The 21,476-nt window shown below is 33.8% G+C and overlaps 1 protein-coding gene across 7 annotated transcripts in view; it reads left to right on the top strand.

Annotated features, from left to right (window-relative positions):
* ODR4 (odr-4 GPCR localization factor homolog) overlaps positions 1-21,476 on the top strand; it is a 144,835-nt gene that overhangs the window by 24,464 nt on the left and 98,895 nt on the right. For 3 of the 7 annotated variants that reach the window (XM_022593380.3, XM_022593379.3, XM_089909866.1), the window contains 3 exons: positions 3,081-3,266; positions 11,895-12,005; positions 13,223-13,571. In XM_022593380.3, coding sequence (XP_022449088.2) covers positions 3,081-3,266; positions 11,895-12,005; positions 13,223-13,290 — 365 coding nt within the window. In that variant the 3' untranslated portion in view covers positions 13,291-13,571. Of the gene's footprint in view, positions 1-3,080; positions 3,267-8,615; positions 9,498-11,868; positions 12,006-13,222; positions 13,572-17,116; positions 19,650-21,476 lie in introns of those variants that run through there. The other 4 variants (XR_016392871.1, XR_016392870.1, XR_016392874.1 and 1 more) reach the window with 4 other exon arrangements.

The raw sequence follows: 21,476 nt of genomic DNA, 5'->3' as shown, positions 1-21,476 counted from the left end.
TTTTATTCCCTGTTCATCATTTTATTGGAAGTCCTGGGTAGTGCAATAAGGAAACAAAATATATACAGATAGGGATGGAAAAAATAAAACTTTTCAGATAACGTGATTGTCTATCTAGAAAAGTCACAAAAAATATACAAAAAACTCTTTAATAAGTGACCTAGCAAGATCACGGCGTACAAGGTAATATACAAAAGTCAGTGTTTTCCTATATATGTAAATGAACAATTGGAATTTGCAATGAAAAAATAACATATACAATACAATAGGACCCCCAAAATGAAACTTATGTATAAATGTAATAAATATACATAGAAACTGTGTATGGAAAACTATAAAACTCTCATGTAAGAAATCAAAGATCTAAATGAATGGATAGATATTTCTTGTTCATGGATTGAAAGACCCAATATAGTTAAGATGTCAGTTCTTTCCTACTTGATCTATAGATTAAATGAAATTCCTATTGAAATCTCAGCAAGTTATTTTATGGATATCAACTAACTGATTCTAAAGTTTGTATGAAGGGGCACAAGACCTAGAATAGCTAACACAATATTATTTTTTTTGAATTTTATTTATTTTTTTATACAACAGGTCCTTATTAGTTATCGATTTTGTACATATTAATGTGTATATGTCAATCCCAATCTCCCAATTCATGCCACCACCACCCCCCCTGCCCCACCACTTTCCCCCCTTGGTGTCCATACGTTTGTTCTCTACATCTGTGTCTCAATTTCTGCTCTGCAAACTGGTTCATCTGTACCATTTTTCTAGGTTCCACATGTATGTGTTAATATACGATATTTGTTTTGCTTATGCTTCTTATATACTGGTAAAATCTTGTAAGTTTGTAATATGGTAAAATCTAGAATGCATGCCATGAAATTAACCTGAACTAGAATATTTTTTGCATGCATAAGGAAGTCTGCAAAGGGCATACTAACATTACATTCTTAATCTTTAAAGTAAACATAGTTTTTTAATTCTGGCTATCCAGATGAAAGAACTTAATACTTCAGGTGACAGTAAAAAAAATAATAATAATAAATAAAATATGAACTCCAGTCAGTCCTTTTACTTATTCTGGTCTTCCCCTTTTCTTTCCCTTAAGAAGTATTCCAGACTTTCTTCATTATTCTCTATCAGCCTGCATTCAGTCCTGCCCAACTTACTCTCAGTAGATGACATACTCATTGTGAAAACTGAGGTCATCAACTATGAAATCTCTTACCTTCTTCCATCCCTACATCCACATCCATCCATACTGCCTGTCCTCTCAGAACATTTATATTCCTCTTTGCCTGTAGTCATGGTTCCACTCTCTGGATCGCGCTTCTCATCCCTTCATGCAAATGTCTGTTTATCTTTTAAGAGTCAGCTCAGATATTGCCTATTCTACAAAATTTTCTGTAATATTCCAGTATGAGTTAGGATTCTATACTTAACCAGCAAAATCTCAATTCTTATCATATTGGCTTAACTTTAATTTTTTTTCTCTGTTTTGAACTTATTTAAATAATTTTGAACAAAATACTCTGCTATGGGAATACGCCTAAAGGATTCTTTTTTTGAGTACTTTTTAAGATGTATGTTTTTTTTTAAAGCTTTCCTCTCCCATTTTAAACCTCAGACCAGCTAGAAAACTTGGTCTTATTTAGATAATAAATGTTTAATTTAACTTTAACTTGAAAATTGTAAGCGCTTTTTTTAAAATGAGTAATACAAGTTCATTGCAACCAATTCTTTAACATTTGATTTTATAAGCAAGCATATTTGTCTCTTTTTCAGGCAAACCTAGAATTAATGCAGTTTGAAATTGTTTTAAAATTTTGCATGCCAATTACACTTAGGCCACCTTTGAAAGTTTTGAACTTAACCTGTTTTAAGAAACTATGGCCCAAAATAAAATACTATATTCCTAATATCAATGTGTGGACAGTTTACATGCTATAAGACAACTTGCAGTAATATAATTTTACAGCTAGGAGGCAGTCTGGTCAAAGAGTAAAATTCTCCCAGTTCTCATTTGAAAACAATATATTAAGCAGAATCTGGCAGGAACACATATTTAAGTCATGGCATTTCCTATGACACTTAAGGCATTCTTCATTGTCATCTGTTTGCAGTTATATAAAGCTACCACTTGCTTCTTGACGAGGAAAGGTAGGTTACTGTTAAAGTGAGCCCTGGTTTTCTACTTGGTCTGTACATTGGCAGCTCTTTTAAATCATATCCATTGCTGAAAAAAGTCATTCTTTACACAAAATCCCTATCTTTGTTGATACTTCATCAGAGTTATGGTTTTGAGCCAAACAATAATTATGTGTTTATGTTAGAAATTGAGCGAAATGTGTGTGTTGAAAGAAGAATGAAATATTCATTATTTACTTAGGTCCAGATTATTTTTTCTAAAAATGATTTAAGGCTATTTACAAAAAGGCATTACAAATTAAGAAGGTAAAGTAGGTATTAATAATGAGAACGAGGCAAAGGGAAAATGAAAAAGAAAGCAAGATGGAGTTGGTGATGAGATTAGTACAGAAAATGTGTATCTTAATGTCCTACACATGCTTGATTAGGGGGCTACATCATGTAAGATGAAGTCAGTGGTGAGATTAGTACAGAAATGAATGCTATCACGACCTATACACTTGATGTAGGTGAGCCACTAATTTGGCTCTATAAGCTTGCATGAAAAAGGGAAAAATTGTTTGGAAAATTCAGTACTTGTAAGGTTAAAACAAAGAAAAACAACTTCTGAGACAAAATTATCTCCTAGGTATTCCTTCATAGGACAGTGGATAATATAAGAATGTATAATCAACAATGTCTTCACATTGAAGGCAGTGGTGAGTTTATATTTCATGGGAGTATCATTTATGTCCCTTGCAGAGGCCTTAGGTATTGAGTTAAAGAATTCAGTAAGCAATTTTGTGCGAGATCAATTAGAAAATGAAAAGACCTTTTAAGGTTTTATTTCTTTTGGCATATGCTTTCATGTACTTACACAATATTTATCACTGATACCAGTGACAGACCTGTCTAAATACTGATATTGTTTCTTCTCCTTTTAGATTCTGAAAAAGAGTTCCACATCCTCCCTCACCGAGTTTTTGTCCCCATTCCGGGATCCACTGTAATGTTATGTGATTATAAATTTGGTGATGAGTCAGCTGAAGAAATTAGAGACCATTTTATAGAGATGTTAGATCATATGATTCAAATAGAAGATTTGGAAATTGCAGAGGAAATAAACACAGGTAATTATATGAGGTTATTTAAGAACCGGATTAGACTATAGCTGAGGTTACCTATGGGACATCTAGTTTAAGTATCATGTCTTTAGATTTCCTTAAAGCTAGTTCTCTTTGATACTTTTGAGGCATTTAAAAATGTGTCTGTTTTTCTACACAGTATATAAACATGCAGTGTTTTCCTGGAAAATCGTACCAAAATTTAAGATACTTTAGATTTTTCCAAGCCTAGCAAGTAGATCTTCATAAAACAAGTTCAGTCTTAAACAGGTAGAAATATATAGCTTTAAAGGATTTCTTTTACTATAAGAGAAGTTTTCTCAAAATCTGTTATTTTAATTATTTGGTTAAGCATCAGGTTACAGAAGTTTTTTTAAACACTTTATTAAACATCTCCATACTATTTGCTGTTATTTTCCTGTCCCCTTCATATAATTGGGATACTAAGCTAAAATGGGCAGTTCCAAAAATTAGATCAAGATTATTTTTACAGAGCATAGATTTGCCATACTATGTAACTGTTTACACATATTCTTCCCCTAACCATTACTTTCATATTTCATCTTACATTTTAAAAGGTTTTTTTTTGTTTTGCTTTGCTTTGCTTTGTTTTTGTTTCTGTTGAGAGTAGGATATGAAAACGTGTCTATAAATAAATGTGTTTGACAGTCTTCCTGAAACATTTTAAAAATATGTGGTAAAAGTAGTTATTTGCAAGTATCCATAAATATTGAGTATCTAGACATTTATCAGTCTTGAAATTTCTGATATCATAGTAGAAAGTCTTTAGGTTACTTCTGAATATAAATGTTTATGAAATTTGAATATAACCATTTTTAAGTGCTTTTTCTAATTCTAATTTCTTAGTTAGTCTTCTATTGCTTAACTAATTCCCATTCCCCACAAGAGTAGAGTGATTGAGTCCTGTTGTTTCTATGGTGAATCAAGTAAGTATTTGGTTGGTGAATTGCAAATCTGTCAGTAAAGCCTCAGGTTAGTTGGAGATGACCAGGCTTGTTTTTTCAACAACTCCAAGTTCATATTAATCATGTGGAATAGTAAGTTTGTTTTAAAGGGAAAAAAAAAACAACCTCTAAATTGCTCAGTAAAAGATGTTAAAGCTGCAGCTATGTTTCAGTCCCCTGAAAACTAATATTTTTAAAGGTATAGCTATAGAATATTCTCTAAGTGATAGATTTTGGAGTAGACTGGTAGAAATGTTTGCTACTTTGTGAAATATGTTTTTCCAGATTAGCGACTACGCTGTTTCTTCCAACTAATCTTAGAGTCATGAGGGCAGAGATTTTTGTTTGCTTTTGTTTACTTCTGTCACTAGTGCCTAACAGTAGTTCTTGACCAACTCTATTGTTGATAACTTGAATTAGTTTTACGTGGGATCATTAGAGTTGACCTGGTTCATCCTCTTTCATATAATACTGAAATCTATGGATATTTAGACTTTTTTCTTCCTTATTCTGAATTCCAGTCTGCCTTCCTGAAACCTCTACTTTTTCAGTAATCTGGAGCAATTAAACATGAGTACAGTTGACACTTGAACAGTACAGGAGCTAGGGGCACTGACTTCCATGTGGTCGAAAATTCATGTATAATTTTGCAGTTGGCCCTCCATATCTGCCGCTCTACATCCACAGATTCAGCCAACTGTGGATTGTGTAGTACTGTAGTATGTATTTATTGAAAAAAATCCAAGTGTAAGTAGACCTGTGCATTTCAAACCCATGTTGTTCAAGTGTCAACTGTACTGCTTCTTTATTGAGGCCTTGCTTTAAGTTTAAATTGAGGGCAGTTGTCATGTTCTAAATATTTCAAAGCCAAATACTCCCATATACCTTTAACTGTTCTCATTATTACAGTTTCTAGACCTCATTTTTCCTTACCGCCTTATTTACCTTTCTTTAGATTAGACATTTTTAACCTGTGGTGTCCAAAATTTTGGGGTCATAGTTGGCTATCAGGAGATCCCTAAACCGCTTGAACATAATTGTATAATGTTTTTCTAGGGGAAAGATCTATAGCTTTCAAAGGGTTGGTGACCTAAGAAGGATTAAAGACTGCTTTTTAAAATATCAGTATAGTCTGGCTTGCCTTTCTTGAGATATGTTACCCTGAATTGAACCTAATACTCCAATAATATTAGCTATTGTTTTTATAGAACCTGCTATGTGCCGGGCACTGTTTTAAGAGCCTTACAGATGCTAAATCATTTAGTCCTTATAAGAACCCTATAATGATTATTATACTATTGTTAGCTCAGTTTTCCCAATAAGAGAATTGAGGCTCAGAAAGGTCAAGTAATTTTTTCAGGGTTACATAGCTAATAAATGGTGGAGCTGGAATTTAAACGTAGGCAGTTTGGTTTTAGAGTCTGCTTTTCTTCTGACAGTTTTGTTTTACTGCCTTTCTGTGACACTTAACCAGGACAGACTATAGGGTTATTACTTTCCATGATCTAGGTACTTATTTTAGCCTAGCCCTCTTAATTCCATCATTTAAAACAATTTTTTTAACTTAAATAAATGATGTTACAACATCCTCATTTAATTTCATCTTATATCAGTGTAATTTCTCACTTGTTGGCTAGAAGCTTGGATCTGTTATCATATGTAGTTTTCATATTCTTTTGAATTATTTGTCACACTTTTAGTGCATATTACGTTGCTGAATTAAGTATGACTAAGGGAAGCACTGTATGCAAAACTTGCCCCATTCACAACTTACTTTAAAAATCAGATATAAAAGAATAGGAAGAGAGAGATTTCATTTAGATTTTTTTAAGACTACCATCTGTCTGAAATATTTTTATCTTGTTTAATTTTGTGTCATATTTTAAACATAAGCATTTATAGACTAGTTTGTATTTTATTCAATACTTTATAAGTAATACTTTAAAAATAGTTAGTTATTAATCTCAATTAATAACAGATTAATATCCATTGTTTAAATTGCTAAGACAGATTAAAATAAAAATCCAAGAAGCTTTCACCACTGTAATACATTCTTAAAGAGGCAACTATGGCAGCCTTGCTTGACAACCACCCCCAAATAAAACTAAAACCTAATAAATTAAAACCCATATGAAACAATTTTATATTGCATTTCAGCAAACATTTATTGATTTTTACATAAGGTTCACAAGGAAAGGGACTTTTCCTTTCTTGCTCACTGCTGTCATTTCTAGCACTTTCCTAAGAACCTAGCCTTAACACATTGTAGGTACTCAGTAAATAATTGTTGACTGAACAAATTATTGATTTTGTCAGTCCTAGGGTTTGGGAACCAAAATTCAATAAGATACTGATTCTGTCTTCAAGGAGCTAAATAGAATTTTTTTTTAACCTGGGTAGATAATTTTATGTGCTCAGACGAGGTGAGTGCTCCATTATACTTAATCATAGTTTTTTGCTGCTTTTTTGCATTAGTTTCCATTCTTGTAATTATTGAACTCATCAGTTGCATGTTTAATATTAATCTTTCATATTAGACTGCAAGTTTCTCGAGAGTATTTATTTCTCTATCTGAGTTCCATGCCTAAAACATGATAGGTATTCATAAATATTTGTTCCTAACTGACTGACATATACTGAATTGGTCATTTTTAGGAAACTATAGCACAGCTTTTTTTAATACTTATTTTATGCTTGGAAAATTGTAAGCTTATGCCTAGCAAGATATAAGGTTTTTAAGGTTTGTGTAGTGCACTACACTGAACATGATGAAGATTTTAAAAGGATATAATGGTCATAGCTCTATGGCTCAATAGTTCAGAATGTTTTAAGGGATATAGAACATTAAAAACATATGACAACATGTAACACTAATTGTTGCCCCGTAAATATTAATTCTAGTTTATAGCATTTAGTATGTCTATTTGTTAGATGTTTATTAAGCATTTGCTCTGTTCAAGGTAGTGTTATAGACGACAAATCAATGGCCAGATTCCTTTCCTCAAGAAGCCTATAATCTGACTTGGAAGATAGAATTGTATGCATTATTAATTATTGCAGGGCATGTAGTAAGGTCCAAAGAGTAACTAAGAACTCAAGAACATCAAGATTAATGATCATAATTTTAGGGTCTCTAGTGATTTGGCTAATAATTCATTCAGAAAAAATATTTTGATGGTAGGTTAGCAATAACCTGTAATCTATAGTAAGAAAGGTTTGACATTAGTATTTTCAAATTTTAGTAAATTCTTTCCATTTTTTCTTTCTTTATTATTACTATTACATATCACTTTAACTAGAGGTTAGTTCAATAATACGGGAATGAACAGAGAATTATCAGAATATTTAGCACAGGCATTATCCCTATAAGTGATTCAGAGAAAGCTTCTCAGAGCAGGTAACATTTGAGTTCATTTTCAAGGATGAATACAGTAAAAGTAACTCTAAGCTGTTTAGGAATTGAACATTGGCATCAGATTTATTGTGGCCAAGAATAGGACTTGTCTAGAATTATATTATTTTTGCTTCATCAAGTATTTGTTGAATTAGAAGGAATGATATAGTTATTTAGTAGCAAAATAACACATTCCAAATTATGGGATAGGGTAAAAACATAAACATTTTAATAGAAAAATTAAGTGCTTTTACATATACATTCAGTTGGTTTAGAATTATGTTCACTTTTTCATTCTTTCATTTATTAATTTATTCAAAAATATTAGATGCATAATTTTACCAAGATGTTTTAGCTGAGTCCAGGTCTTCCACTTACAGCTGTGTAACCTTGAACAAGTCCTCTCTGAACCCCAAATTCTTTTGGTGTTGGTACTAGAATTTAGTAAAAATGTTAGGGAAAATACTTTCTAAACAGAAAGAGATATATAAATGTAAGGTGATATTTACTAGAATTATTATAAAACTTTTAAATAATGGACCTTCTGAATTATAATGAAAAACATTAAAATATAAGAATAATGCTATATAGTGTGCATAGATTTTCCTAATTATTTGAAATTAGGGTTTCCAGGTAAAATAAACTATGAAGTGGAGTTCAAATGTTCAAATTCAAACTTGAAATCAATTACTGTACATTTAGGATTGTTAAACTTGTTATAAGTATCAAGCTTTATTTTCCAAGTATTTGATGTTACCATTTGCTTGATTATTTATTTCTGTTCTGTAATGTAGTTGCTATGTTTAAAATATGTATTTTGCCAAGTAAGTATTTTAAAATAACATACTTTAAAATGATTTAAGGAATGAAGAACAATTTGTTTGTCAAAATGACTCACTTAAGGTGAGGGATAACTGTGGCTTTAAAATTTCTTAAATGTATTAGTCATCTCCTGGTAGATATTAACTTAATAATTCAGATGTACTTTATCCACAGTATCAGCAAATTTGGAGACACACATTTAAAATCTGGTGAAACCCATCTTTGCCAATTCTGTCTTGATATCAGAGGTGAAATTAATTTTCATTGCTTGGTTAAACGTTGATAATTTAATTATAAAGGAAAAAAAGTAATGCTGAAGACGTATTTTAATGGCTAAATCACTGACTAGTGAAACCTCATTAACTTAGGATTTAGGGATCTGGAAGATGACACCTAACTAAGGAGTTCAAGTGCTAGCATTTCATTTTAAGCTTCTAGATAGTTCTACCTATCAGCAGCTTGGAATGAAATTGAATATATATACAATTTAACATGCATTCATCATGGTCCTTGTCTTCTCCTTTGTTGACAGTTGCTTAAGAAAGGTTGCTTTCTTACATGAATAATTTGAGATTTGTCTGCAGTTAAAATTACCTGGTTTTAAGGAATGGTTAAGATCTAATTTCCTATTGAATCACATGTCCTTTGCATTTAAAGTTCAGATGACGTTAAGGTATTGGTAAAAATGACAGTATCTGAGATTTGAATTAAGTTCTTCATGGCCCCACCGAAAACAGACAAACAAATTGTTATGGTAAGGATTTATTCATCCTTGAAAAATGCTCTGCTTCAGTAAAATTGTCTTAGCTTTGTATCAAATCTATGATTTTGAATGACAGATTTTAAAATGGAAATAGCAGAGCAATGGAATGTCTTTTTTTAATAGAAGTAAATTGTTTATACAGAGGACTTGACCTCTTAGAGCATGCTCTTCTTCACAAATAACAAATTAGTATTAAATGTGTGAGTAATATGACATGACAAATAAAACCATTTTTGTGCTCTTTATCTATAGGTACTCAAGTAAAAAAGTAAAAAATTTCCTGTAGCAAATAGGTATAATTCATGCTTCATCCATTATTTTTGTTTTTATCTGAGATAAGGATTTTAGTGGCCCAAAGAAAAAGCTTTTTAGCAGTGATATTTGCTAAAAGAAAAAGCCGAAGTTCTGTGTGTGTGTGAGTGTATGTTTTTAAAATGGATAAAATTGTACTCTCCATTCAACTTTTAGACATATGGATGAAGTTAGGGGAAATTTTAAGCTGGTGGGCTAATGTATTCTAGAAGTAAAGTGTTACAGCCCCCGAGAAAACTGGATGCTGTAGAAATATGGAAGACTGAATAATTCTGGAGACCGTTCATGAGAATTTGTTGGCCTTTGTGACTAGTTTGATATGGGAGTAGAACAAAAGAGAAGAACGTTTTGTGTTTGTTTTTAAAGTACTTTAGTCATATGCTCAAAGAGGGAAAAAAAGAACAGTTTTGCCTTGATTCTAATGAGGTGACTACTAAGGATTATTTCTCAAAATGGCAAACTTCATGGGAAATTGATGAGAAGCAGGCAAATTTTTTTTCATCCATTTCGGTACCACAGTTAATTATTTCAGTAAGTTATGTGTCATCCTTGTGAGCACATCTGCATGTACCAGTATGTTGGTATACAAAGATGTCTATAAAAGATATTTTAAATCCAAGCAATAAGCTATTTTACTTTGAATTTAAACAGTAGTATTTACTGTGTCACTCTGGGGTTCTCTTCTCTTCTTTGTAAATAAAGGGATCAACATGAAGTTCAGTTAACCCTTGAACAACATGGGGGTTAGGGGCACTGACCCTCACGCAGTCGAAAATCCACATACAGCTTCAGTTGGCTGTCCGTATGGGCAGTTCCCCATCCATGGATTCAACCAACCATGGATCATATAGTATGTATTTAGTGGAAAAAAATTTGCGTATGGGTAAGTGGATCCATGCAGTTCAAACCCATGTTGTTTAACTATCAACTGCAATTGTTTTCAAACATAGTTCCCTTGAGTTCTATAGAACAGCACTCTGCTGTCACCTCTTAGGGGAAGGAGGGAGTATGGCTCCAGGAGTCCTTCATCCCTGCTTCAACTAGAGTAATTCTGCTTTCATCTATTTTACATACTGGGATTTTCTGTCAGATTTTCTAGCACTAGTTTAAAAAAAGAAAACCATTGGTCTGTGTGATCCCTAAGGATTTTTTCAGTTCAGACACTTTTAGTCAGTGTTAAATAAATTCAGCTTGGCTAATCTACGCAAATTATTGTCACCATAATGAAGTAGAAAGAGAACTTGTATTTGAATCCTCATTCTGTTGCCTATGACCCTCAAATACGCACTTAATGTCCCAGGTTTTATTTTCCAACTATAAATGAGATAGTGTACTTACTTTGCTTAACATTGAATTGTTTTAAGGTCAAACTTATGGTCCCAATTTGCTTATGTAATTCAGGTTAGATCAAGAGTCAGCAAACTTTTTCTGTATAGGGCTAAATAGTAAATATTTTAGGCTTTGCAGAGCATGTAAGGTCTGGCCCATGGGCTGCACTTTGGCCCATGGCTACAGTTTGCTGATCCCTACTTTTATTATTACTGATTACTTAAAATTATTAATTGCCAAAACCATCAATAAGAATATTATAAATTAATCCCAATTAAGAGCAAAATTTACCCTTTCCTATCTAGTTTGATTTTTGGTATCATTTATCTCCACTACCATATAGTAATCAGATTATAATTTGTGGGAGTCATTCAGAACTGGCTCTGTGTCTCCTTGGTTTTGATCAGTTATAAAAGTACATAAAGTATTTTTTTTTAAGATAGAAGCTGAAGTCATTGAATTGAATCGTTCTTTTCTTTTTTTAAAATTTTATTTATTTTTGGCTACATTTGGTCTTTGTTGCTGGGCGCAGGCTTTCTCTAGTTGTGGAGAGTGGGGGCTACTCTTCGTTGTGGTGCGCAGGCTTCTCATTACGGTGGCTTCTCTTGTTGCAGAGCACAGGCTCTAGCTGCGCGTGCCTCAGTAGTTGTGGCACGTGGGCTCAGTAGTTGTGGCTCGCGGGCTCTAGAGTGCAGGCTCAGTAGTTGTGGCACACAGGGCTAGTTGCTGTGCGGCATGTGGGATCTTCCTGGCCCAGGGCTTGAACCCATGTCCTCTGCATTGTCAGGTGGATTCTTAACCACTGCACCACCAGGGAAGTCCCCATAAAGTATTTTAAAAAGTACATCAGTTTGATATATAGTCCGTGAAATTTAATTTGCCTGCATTTGATAAAGAGCAAGTTTAAAAAGTAAAGTTGAAAAAAAAAAAAGTCAAGGTGAAGGAAAATGGAGTTCACTGTATGTTTTTTATAATGTTCTTTAAAACACATTTTTAAGCAGTAATTATTCTTATTTTATTTAGGATTTATTTTTATTATCCTCTTGCAGCCTGTGTAAGTTCCTCTATGAATACTGAAGCTTCATTGGACAACACAGATGATGAACCATCAAAACAGCCAATTAAAACTACAATAGTGTTGAAAATTCAGCAAAACATAGGTATTATATTTCTTCTATAACATTGAAAAGATGGTATTTTGGATTTGAGTTTTCTTGTTACTTTAAAATTATTTTCATTTCATTTCTTAAAAGAGCTAGATTAAGCTAGTATTTATTGAGTATTATAGAAAGTGGTACACCCTGAGAGATAGAAAGATTTATAAATAAAACATTGTCTCAAGTGCCCTAAAAGATGACACTTCCTATGAAATGTTTTGGTGTTTTTAGAAGAAACACATGTTGAGTTTTGGGAATCAATTAGTATAGTAGGGCCAGTGTTTTCCAAGCTGGTGTTCCCAGGATTGCTATTGTGGAAGATTTTGATAGGTGCTCTATGAAAAAAGTCAAGTTCAAGTCTGGAAATTCTAATGTATTTTAGTATTTTAAAGGCTCCAAGAAGTGTGGCAGTCACTTTAACATTTTTCAGACTTATTGATCAAAGAACATGTAGACTTTTGTTTAGTTGAATGCCAATTTGAGAAATGCTTTATAAGCATTAAGATTTTTGACTGAGAGAAGCCAGAAACTTTGGTTATTTTTCATGTCAGTTACTCATAAGTTAAGTTAATTACCTAAATTCTTTGTACCTAAGTGTGTGTGTGTGTGTGTGTGTGTGTGTGTGTCTGTCTGTCTGGACTACTATGGTCAGTTTTCTTTTTGTTGTTGTTTTTTAACTTAAAATACTCAGGAAAAAAAATTAAAAGTTACCAACCCAAGCTTAATAATTCTTAGATTTTAGTTTCTGTAGTTTTCAATAGCTATATAAATGACTTCGTATGGTAATTACTGAGGACTCCTGCCCATTGGAGATGTCTTTCTGGTTTAAGCTAAGTAACATGAGACAGCTGAAATGTCAATATAAATATTTATAGAAGCCTTTTTAAGTATGTATTAGTTTGTCTCTTAGATGTGTGTGAGTGCACTCATGTATAAGAAAGATAATTTTTTATTTTAAGGTGTTAACGAAGGTGGTGAAGTATATGATTACCAGTCCAACTTTGTAAAATATAATTTTCAACCTATTGCTATATTTTCCTCTAAGACTTTGCTGGCTTTTCATGCCTGTATATGTGTGTGTGTAAGTATATGTATTTGTGTGTGTATGTTGTTCTTGTTGTTTAGGCCCATCAGTTACCGACATTTCAAAGCCTAGGATCACTTAAGCCTTTCTTTTGCTCATTCCATTTCCATTTGTTTTGTGTTTGTTTTACTTTTAGGTGTGATTGCAGCATTTGCAGTTGCAGCCCTTGCTGCGGGTATCTCCTTTCATTACTTCAGTGATTAGGGTGAGGCACAAAGAGCTTCCTGATCATCCAGAGAACACTGACCAACAATTATGAATAATAATGATGCAAACAATCCATCTGCGTCTAAGACAATAGCAGTCAGATCTGCTGCCATAATGCCTATTAGGTGTGTTTCTGACTAAAATGAAATCACCAGCTGCCTTGTTTAGCCCTGCTTATATTATAGGTGGCTCAGGCTTCCAAGAATAAAGTTATGAATCTAGATGGAAGTTGCATGTAACAAATCGTTATTATCTATTTTTTAAAATGTTCAAAATGATGGTTTATTTTCATAGATTTTAGTCCTGTTGACCTGAACCACATATTGATCAGGACATTGGAAATTTGAATAGTCAGGGTTGACTGACTATATTAGTAATAGAACAATAGAAATTTCTGCAAAGTGGGGCAAAAACTTATTGGATAAGTTCATAGTTTAGGACCTTTCTATACTGATTCCAAAATACTGATTGAGTTCCATTTGAGGGGTAGGAAACCTCTCCAGACCTCTTGAATCAGCAAGGATTGTCATAAATCATGAGCTTTCTCTGGTTAGTATATCATAACCTAATATATTAAATAAGACTTTTGCTTCCAGTAATATATTAGGTACTGCAAAACAGCTAGATCCTGAATAAAATCTCCTTTTGAATACATTAATAGGCTCAAAGAAAGTAGGGGAAATCTCCAAGAACTACACCTCTATTTTTTCTCCCTGACAAAATGAACACATTTTGATATGGAAATTGTGAAAACTATATTAAGCATAAGGTTGACAGTGGTTGCCTGGGTGACAAATACCAATTGCAGCACTGCCATATGCAGTTTTCCTTAGACCAGAAACAAGGAGATAAATCTGAATCTGAGATGTCCCATCCAGGACAGTTGAAGTGGGCCTCAGTTTGTAATACCCTATAGTTCCTGGCAGAAACAAGATGTAGGCCCCAGTTTCCCATAGATTAAGATAAGCAATATTATTTATGGCTGGAGATCACCAGGTGCAAGTTGAAACTAGCTAGCTTGAGAAAGAACCTGTAGATATAAACTTTGGACTCAATTTTCCAAGGTCTTATCATCAACATACATGAAGGATGGAACCACAGACTGATCTGAAAAAGAAACAAGTGGAACTGCTTGATGAGAAATATGTTACTTGCAGTTTAAAAAAAGAAAAACCCTTAGACATGTTGAATATCATATTAGACTCAGCTGAAGAGACAATACATAAACTGGAAGCTAGATATAAGGAAATTACCCAATGTGCAGCCAGGAGAAACAAGGTGCTAGAAAATATAAATATTAAGGAAAAGATAAGAGATATAGAAGGAAGAATTATGAATACTAGAAGTACCAGCAGAAGAGAATAGAGAGGATGGAGGAGTGGCAATATTTGAAGAGATAACAGAATTTTCCACATTTGTTGGAAAAACACGAATTCATAAGTTCAGGAAGCACAATGTATCCCAAGCATATATAGATAAAATCCAAGCCTAAACCCAGTGTAGTATAACTGTGAGATACCAAACAGAGGATTCTTAAAGCAATCAAAGGGGGAAAAAGATTATCAGTGAAGGCAAGACAGATACTTCAGAAAGCTTCTCAACAGCAACAATGTACTCCAAAGGTGGTAGAATAGTGCCTTCAAAATTCTGAGAAAAACAATTGTCAACTTGGAATCTGTATGAAGCAAAACTGAAATAAATACATATTCAAGTGAAAAACAGATTTTACCATTGGTGGAACTTCTTTAAAGAAATTGCAAAAGGATTATCTTCAAGAAGGAAAATAATTCCAAAAGGATGATCTGAAATTGAAGAACTAGTAAGCAAATAAATGAAAAACATGTAAATCAAAAGTGTTGTTTGTATAAAACACTCGTAATGAAAGAAGTGTTTATAAGAAGCAAGATTGTAACTAAATAAAACTAAATAAACATTTTATGCAACATTAATGTGGACTTTTAAAATAGGATATAATTGAAAAACTGGACAGTAGCTTATAAGATGGGGGGTGATTAGAATTAAAGTGTTCTGAAGTGTTTTATTATTCAGAAAATGGGTTAAGGTACTGTTTAACTTTGAAATTATGTTAAATATGTGTAGTAAAATTTCAGGTGTAACTGCTAAATAATAGATATGGGATGAATCATTCCAAAGAAAAAAGTTAAAAATATGGAATAAGACAATACCTCAATACAAAAAAAAGGGAAAGAAATTAGGGGTGGGGGAAGTCGAAAATTAGTAAGATAAATAGTAACAAGTCAAATAATTAAAATAACTATGAATAGGCTAAACCCAGTTAAAAACATTGATTCAGTTTTTAAAAAATCAGCTATAGGCTGATATGGGATTTTTTAAAGGATAAAAAAATGCACTAGGCAAATAGCAAAAGAAAACTTATGTAGCTTTCGTGCTATCAACTCAAAATTAGACTTTATTATATTATTATTAAAGATGGAGAAGACCACTAAATAATGGTAAAAGGATCAATTTATTAGGAATATATACAATTTTAGATTTGTATATGCTTTATAAAATGGCCTCAAAATGTATAAACTAGGGCTGAACCAACAAATTGAACAGCAGTGGGTGATTTTAAGAGCTCTCAATTACTAATAAATCAACTAGACAAAAAATGAATGAAAACACAGTTTTGAATAATGCAATTAACAATGCTGATTCGATGAACATATTTAGAATAATCAACAGAATATTCTTAAGCATTGTGTATTAGCAAAAATTGACCATGTATTAGGTATGAAGTAAGTTACAATAAATTTCAAAAAATTAGTATTAAACAAATAATAAGAAATAACTTAGGTTAATTTTTTTTAATCATGGTTTTACAAGTTTAAAAAAACTTCATAGATGAAAAAAAAAACATAATTAGTACCTAATTATAAATACTACATTTGGAAAAATTGGATGATGCAGCAGAAAGAGCGCTTAGAGGGGAATGGTTTTAAATGCTTAAATTAAAGGCTAAGTGTATAACTTAGGAAAAGGACAACAGAATAAACACAGTATAGAAGCAAGGAGTCAGAGGAAAGGAAAGAAATCAATGAATTAGAAAACATAGAATCACAATGTCAAAGTTGTTTTCATGACAAAACAAATTGGCATATTTGAACAAGAAGAAAACAGGGCTAAAGTAAACAATATAAAGATTGAAAAATGGGTCCTAACCCACAGCAGAGATGAAAATGATAAGAGACTACCAGGAGCATCTTAATGTATGAAAACAGACAAAATAGACCAAGGTCTAGAAAAGTGCCATTTCCTTAAATTGGCTGAAGAAGAAATACACAAGCTACATGGACTTAATAGTATTGAATAGAAAATACTTTTAAAATTTTTGATAAAGAACATCTAGCTCATGCTTACAGATGTTTTACTCTTTCAACGACCATACTATTTCAACATACAAACTCTTCCAAAGAATATATAATGAGGGAATACTCTTCAGCTCATTTTGTGAGGCCTGTATAACTTTTATTGATACTAGAACCAGACACATTTGGTAGGAGAAAAGAAAATTACAGACTAATAGCACTTATTAAGACAGATCTGAAAGTCAAAACCATTATTGATGAACTGAATTCAACATTATGTAAAAAAGGATAATGCATCATGGTGAAGTTGCATACATTAAAAATCAGGAACATGACAAGGATACCTATTATCACTACTATTCATCAATGTCCTATAAAAAAATGAGTAAAAGACAGAAACCAGGTACCCTTAAACACATGAAACACATGAAAAGATGTTTAATTTCAAGTGATCAACTAATTAAGACTGCAATGAATAATATTTCATCTGACAGATTGAAAAATTAAGAAATATGCAATACCAATGAAGAAGATGTACATCAAGAAGATATCTAAAGGTGGAGTTGTAAACTAATAAACTTTGGAAAGCAATTTGGCATTATCTTGTAAGGGTAAGCATCTGTGTACTCTAAAACCTAACCATTCTACTTCTACATACATACCTTAGAGAAATTCTTGCATTTGTGCACAAGAGTACGTGTGTGGGAATGTTCAAGGCAGCCCTGTTTGAAACCACCCAAATGTTCGCTGACAAGAGAATAAAAAATAAATTGTGGATTTTGTAATTTTATTTGGCAGTGAGAATGACCTGAGAATAAAGTGATGATTAAATAAAGCAAGTCTTAGAAGCCTACATGCAGTTTTATAAAGATTAAAAACAAGCAAATCTAAACTATATTATGTTGGAACACATATATTTGTGTAAACTCTTTTGTTGTTTAAGTAAAGGATCATGTAAAAACTCATGGTTACGATTTCAGAGTGAGAGTGATGGCAGGATAGGAAGGCAAGAAGGAACAAATGAACAAATGAAACAGTATTGGTGATGTTTTAGTTCTTGAGTTGAAATGAGTTTTTCTTTAATTGATGTATAGTTGATTTGCAGTGCTGTGCTCATTTCTGCTGTAAAGCAGAGTGACTCAGTTATACACATATATACATTCTTTTTTTTTATATTCTTTTCCATTATGGTTTATCCCAGGAGATTGGATATAGTTCCCTGTGCTGTACAGTAGGACCTTGTTTATCCATTCTAAATATAATAGCTTGCATCTGCTAACCCCAAACTCCCAGTCCATCCCTCTCTCTCCCCCGCCCCTTGGCAACCACATCTGTTCTCTATATCCGTGAGTCTGCTTCTGTTTTGTAGATAAGTTCATTTGTGCCATATTTTAGACTCCATATATAAGTGATATCATGTGGTATTTGTCTTTTTCTGACTGACTTCACTTAGTATGATAATCTCTAGTTGCATGCATGTTGCTGCAAGTGATATTTCATTACTTTTTATGGCTGAGTATTATTCCTTTGTATATATGTACCACATCTTCTTCATCCATTCATCTGTCGATGGACATTTAGGTTGCTTCCATGTCTTGGATATTGTGACTAGTGCTGCTTTGAACATAGGGGTGCATCTGTCTTTTTGAATTATTGTTTTGTCTAGGTATATGCCCAGGAGTGGGATTGCTGGATCATATGGTAACTCTATTTTTAGCTTTCTGAGGAATTTCGTACTGTTCTCCATAGTGGCTGCACCAACTTACATTCCCACCAACGTTGTAGGAGGGTTCCCTTTTCCCCACAGTCTCTCCAGCATTTGTCATTTGTAGAATTTTTAATGATGGCCATTCTAATCAGTGTGAGGTAGTACCTCATTGTAGTTTTGATGTGCATTTCTCTAATAGGGATGTTGAGCATCTTTTCATGTGCCTACTGGCCATCTGTATGTCTTCTTCGGAGAAATGACTATTAAGGTCTGCCCATTTTTTGATTAGGTTTTTGTTTTTTTGTTGAGTTGTATGAGCTGTTTGTATATTTTGGAGATTAAGCCCTTGTCGGTTGCATCATTTGCAAATGTTTTCTCCCATTCTGTAGGTTGTCTTTTCATTTTTTAATGGTTTCCTTTGCTGTGCAAAAGCTTGTAAGTTTGATTAGGTTCCATTTGTTTCTTTTTTGAAATGAGTTTCTTGATCATTTTATTTACTTCATGACATTTATGTATGTGTTATTTTGGTTGTCTGTTACTAAAAAAATACCCCCAAACTTAACTGAAACAACAACCATTTCATTTTTCTAATAATTCTGAGTTGACAGGAATCAGTTGGCTGATTCTGCTCTACATGGTGTTGTCTAGAGCTACAATTTTCTAGGAACCTGATTGGGCTTGAAACATCCAAGACAACTCTTTCACATGGTTGGCAGTTGATGCTGGCTGTTTGCTGGAAACTCAGCTATCACACCTCAGTTCTCTCCATGTGTCTTGTGGTTCTTCTATCATGGTGGCTGGACTTCTTCCTGTCATGATGGCTGGGAGCCAAGAAGTAGCATCCCAAGTGTGAGAGTTCCAAGAAGAGAAAAGTAGAGGCTGTGGGTTCTCTTGAAGCCCTGGCTTGGAAGTCTCAGAACATCATTTTCACTATATTGTATTGGTCTAACTAATCTACAGGACCAGCCTAGCTCAAAGGGGACAGGGGAGAAGAACCTTTACCTCTCAATGGTTACGCATATGCAAGAAGAAAAGGACTTGATGGAAGCCATCTTTGGAAATTAGTTACCATAATATACCCCGGGTTATAGCAGTTCATGTTCCTGACATGTGGAAAATGCATTCACCACCTCCCCAGACACCTGAAAGTCTCGTCTTGTGTCATCAGATTGAGGCTCAAGGCTCATAATTTTGTCATCTAAATTGGTTTCAGGTACACATGGGCAACCTTTACTGCCGTTGCTCTCAATCTAAAGATGCATGAACTAAAGAACCAAGTTTTCTTCTCCATACTCATCCAGCATACAATGGCAAGACAGGTAAGAGCCACTGTTGTTCAAAAAGAGGGAAAATTGGAGGTACAATGCAGTGAATGCTCCATAACAATTCTGAACTCCAGTGGGACACATGTCTAATTCGTCATGATTCTATGAGCAGAGAATGTATGTCAATTAGAACCTAATTCTTCTTGAGAGTGGTCCTCATCTCTTGGCTCTTCCATACAAGATTTTGGCTCTACTCTGAGTCATTTTCCACGAGAAATGGCTCATATTTGAAGCTGAGTAGCTTCCTCAACCTGCCTCCTATTGAAGCAGGTTAAGAAAGGTTCAAGGCCCAGAAGCATCTTTTTATTTTGAGCTGTCTCTCCCTTTTAGACTAAACTGATATAATTCCTTTTAAAATCATGTATTTACTGTGAATCAAATTATCCATTCCATTAGACAAAAGGCACACCCACAAATGTTCAAGACGGACCTCTCTCTTTCTACTTTGAGCAGAGAGTCAAGGTGCTGAAGGACGATACCCTTAAAAATCTTAGATACCCATTGTCTAGCTAAGAGGAGTACAGTCTTTGCTGATAAGATTCTTTTAAGTCTTTTTGTATAGCTAAGAGATCTGTGAGGCACTGGCTTAAATATTTCTGAAGTCTTAAAGATTATTACAGCTGCACCCTTGATCCTAACTTACCCTGATGCTCTGTTTCACTAGCAATTCCCTAGATTTGATCTTTGCCCATAAGGCATTTCCTTCTTGAGAACCTTTTGCTGTCTGGAAAAGGTGTTCTGGGTCCTTCATAAAATTGTTTATAAATTTTTCTCCAAAACCCAACTGTTTCTGATTTAGTTCATCTCTCTCTTCTCATATTTGATCTTAGCCAGCTAAAAGAAGTCAGTTGGCATTTTCAATATTCTGCCTGGAAATCTCCTCAACCAGATCCACAAGTTTATTAGGTTACTTCTTCCCCTTAGCAATTTCCACAAGTTTATTCTACCTTTCGCATTATTGTAGGTGAAAGTGTTGCCTTTCACAACAACAGTTGCCTTTTAATGACAACTTCCTCATTGTTATTCTACCACCACTGTTTCCTGAAGGTTGTACAGCCATCTCCTTCTCAGTTCCAAAGCTAAAGCTACGTGTTTTGGGTTTGGCCCAACAGAATCCTATTTCTAGGTACGAATCAACATCTATTGGTTATCTCTGGCTTCATAACAACCTCAAAACTTGTTGGCATTAAACTACCATGTTTTTGTGAGTAGACTGGCTAAGCTGAAAGGTTCTTCTTCTCCCCATGGTGTTGGCCAGGGCTTCAGTTACCTAAAAACTGTGACATCCAAAATACCTGATCCACATGGTTGGCAGTTTATCTGTTTCTCCTCCACATGACCTCTGCATAGGTCTTAGGCTTCTCAGAGCATGGTGGTTGAATTCCAAAAAAAAAGCCCAAAAAATCAATGTTCAAAGAGGAAGTAGGTAGAAATTGTTAACTTCTTAAGGCCAGTGTTCAAAAGTCCTGGAATGTCATTCCTCCGTATTCTATTGGTCAGAGCAAACAGGACCAGCCTAGTTTCCATGGGAGGGGAAAAAGCACATTTCTCAGGGGAGGAGCACATGCATACAGAGAGGGAAAGAGTTGATGGCATTCATCACTGAAGACTAACTACACATATATATATACTTTAGTATATGTCAAACTTTAAAAATGGTCAAGGGGCTTCGCTGGTGGTGCAGTGGTTGAGAATCCGCCTGCCAATGCAGGGGACACAGGTTTGATCCCTGATCTGGGAATATCCCACATGCCGTGGAGCAGCTAAACCCATGCACCACAACTACAGAGCCTGCGTGCCGCAACTACTGAAGCCCGCGTG

The sequence above is a fragment of the Delphinapterus leucas genome, chromosome 1 (genome assembly GCF_059928025.1).
Source record: "Delphinapterus leucas isolate spDelLeu-1000000601 "Yukka" chromosome 1, BTC_Dleu_Yukka2, whole genome shotgun sequence".
NCBI lineage: Eukaryota > Metazoa > Chordata > Mammalia > Artiodactyla > Monodontidae > Delphinapterus > Delphinapterus leucas.
This window is presented reverse-complemented; position numbering and strand designations above follow the sequence as displayed.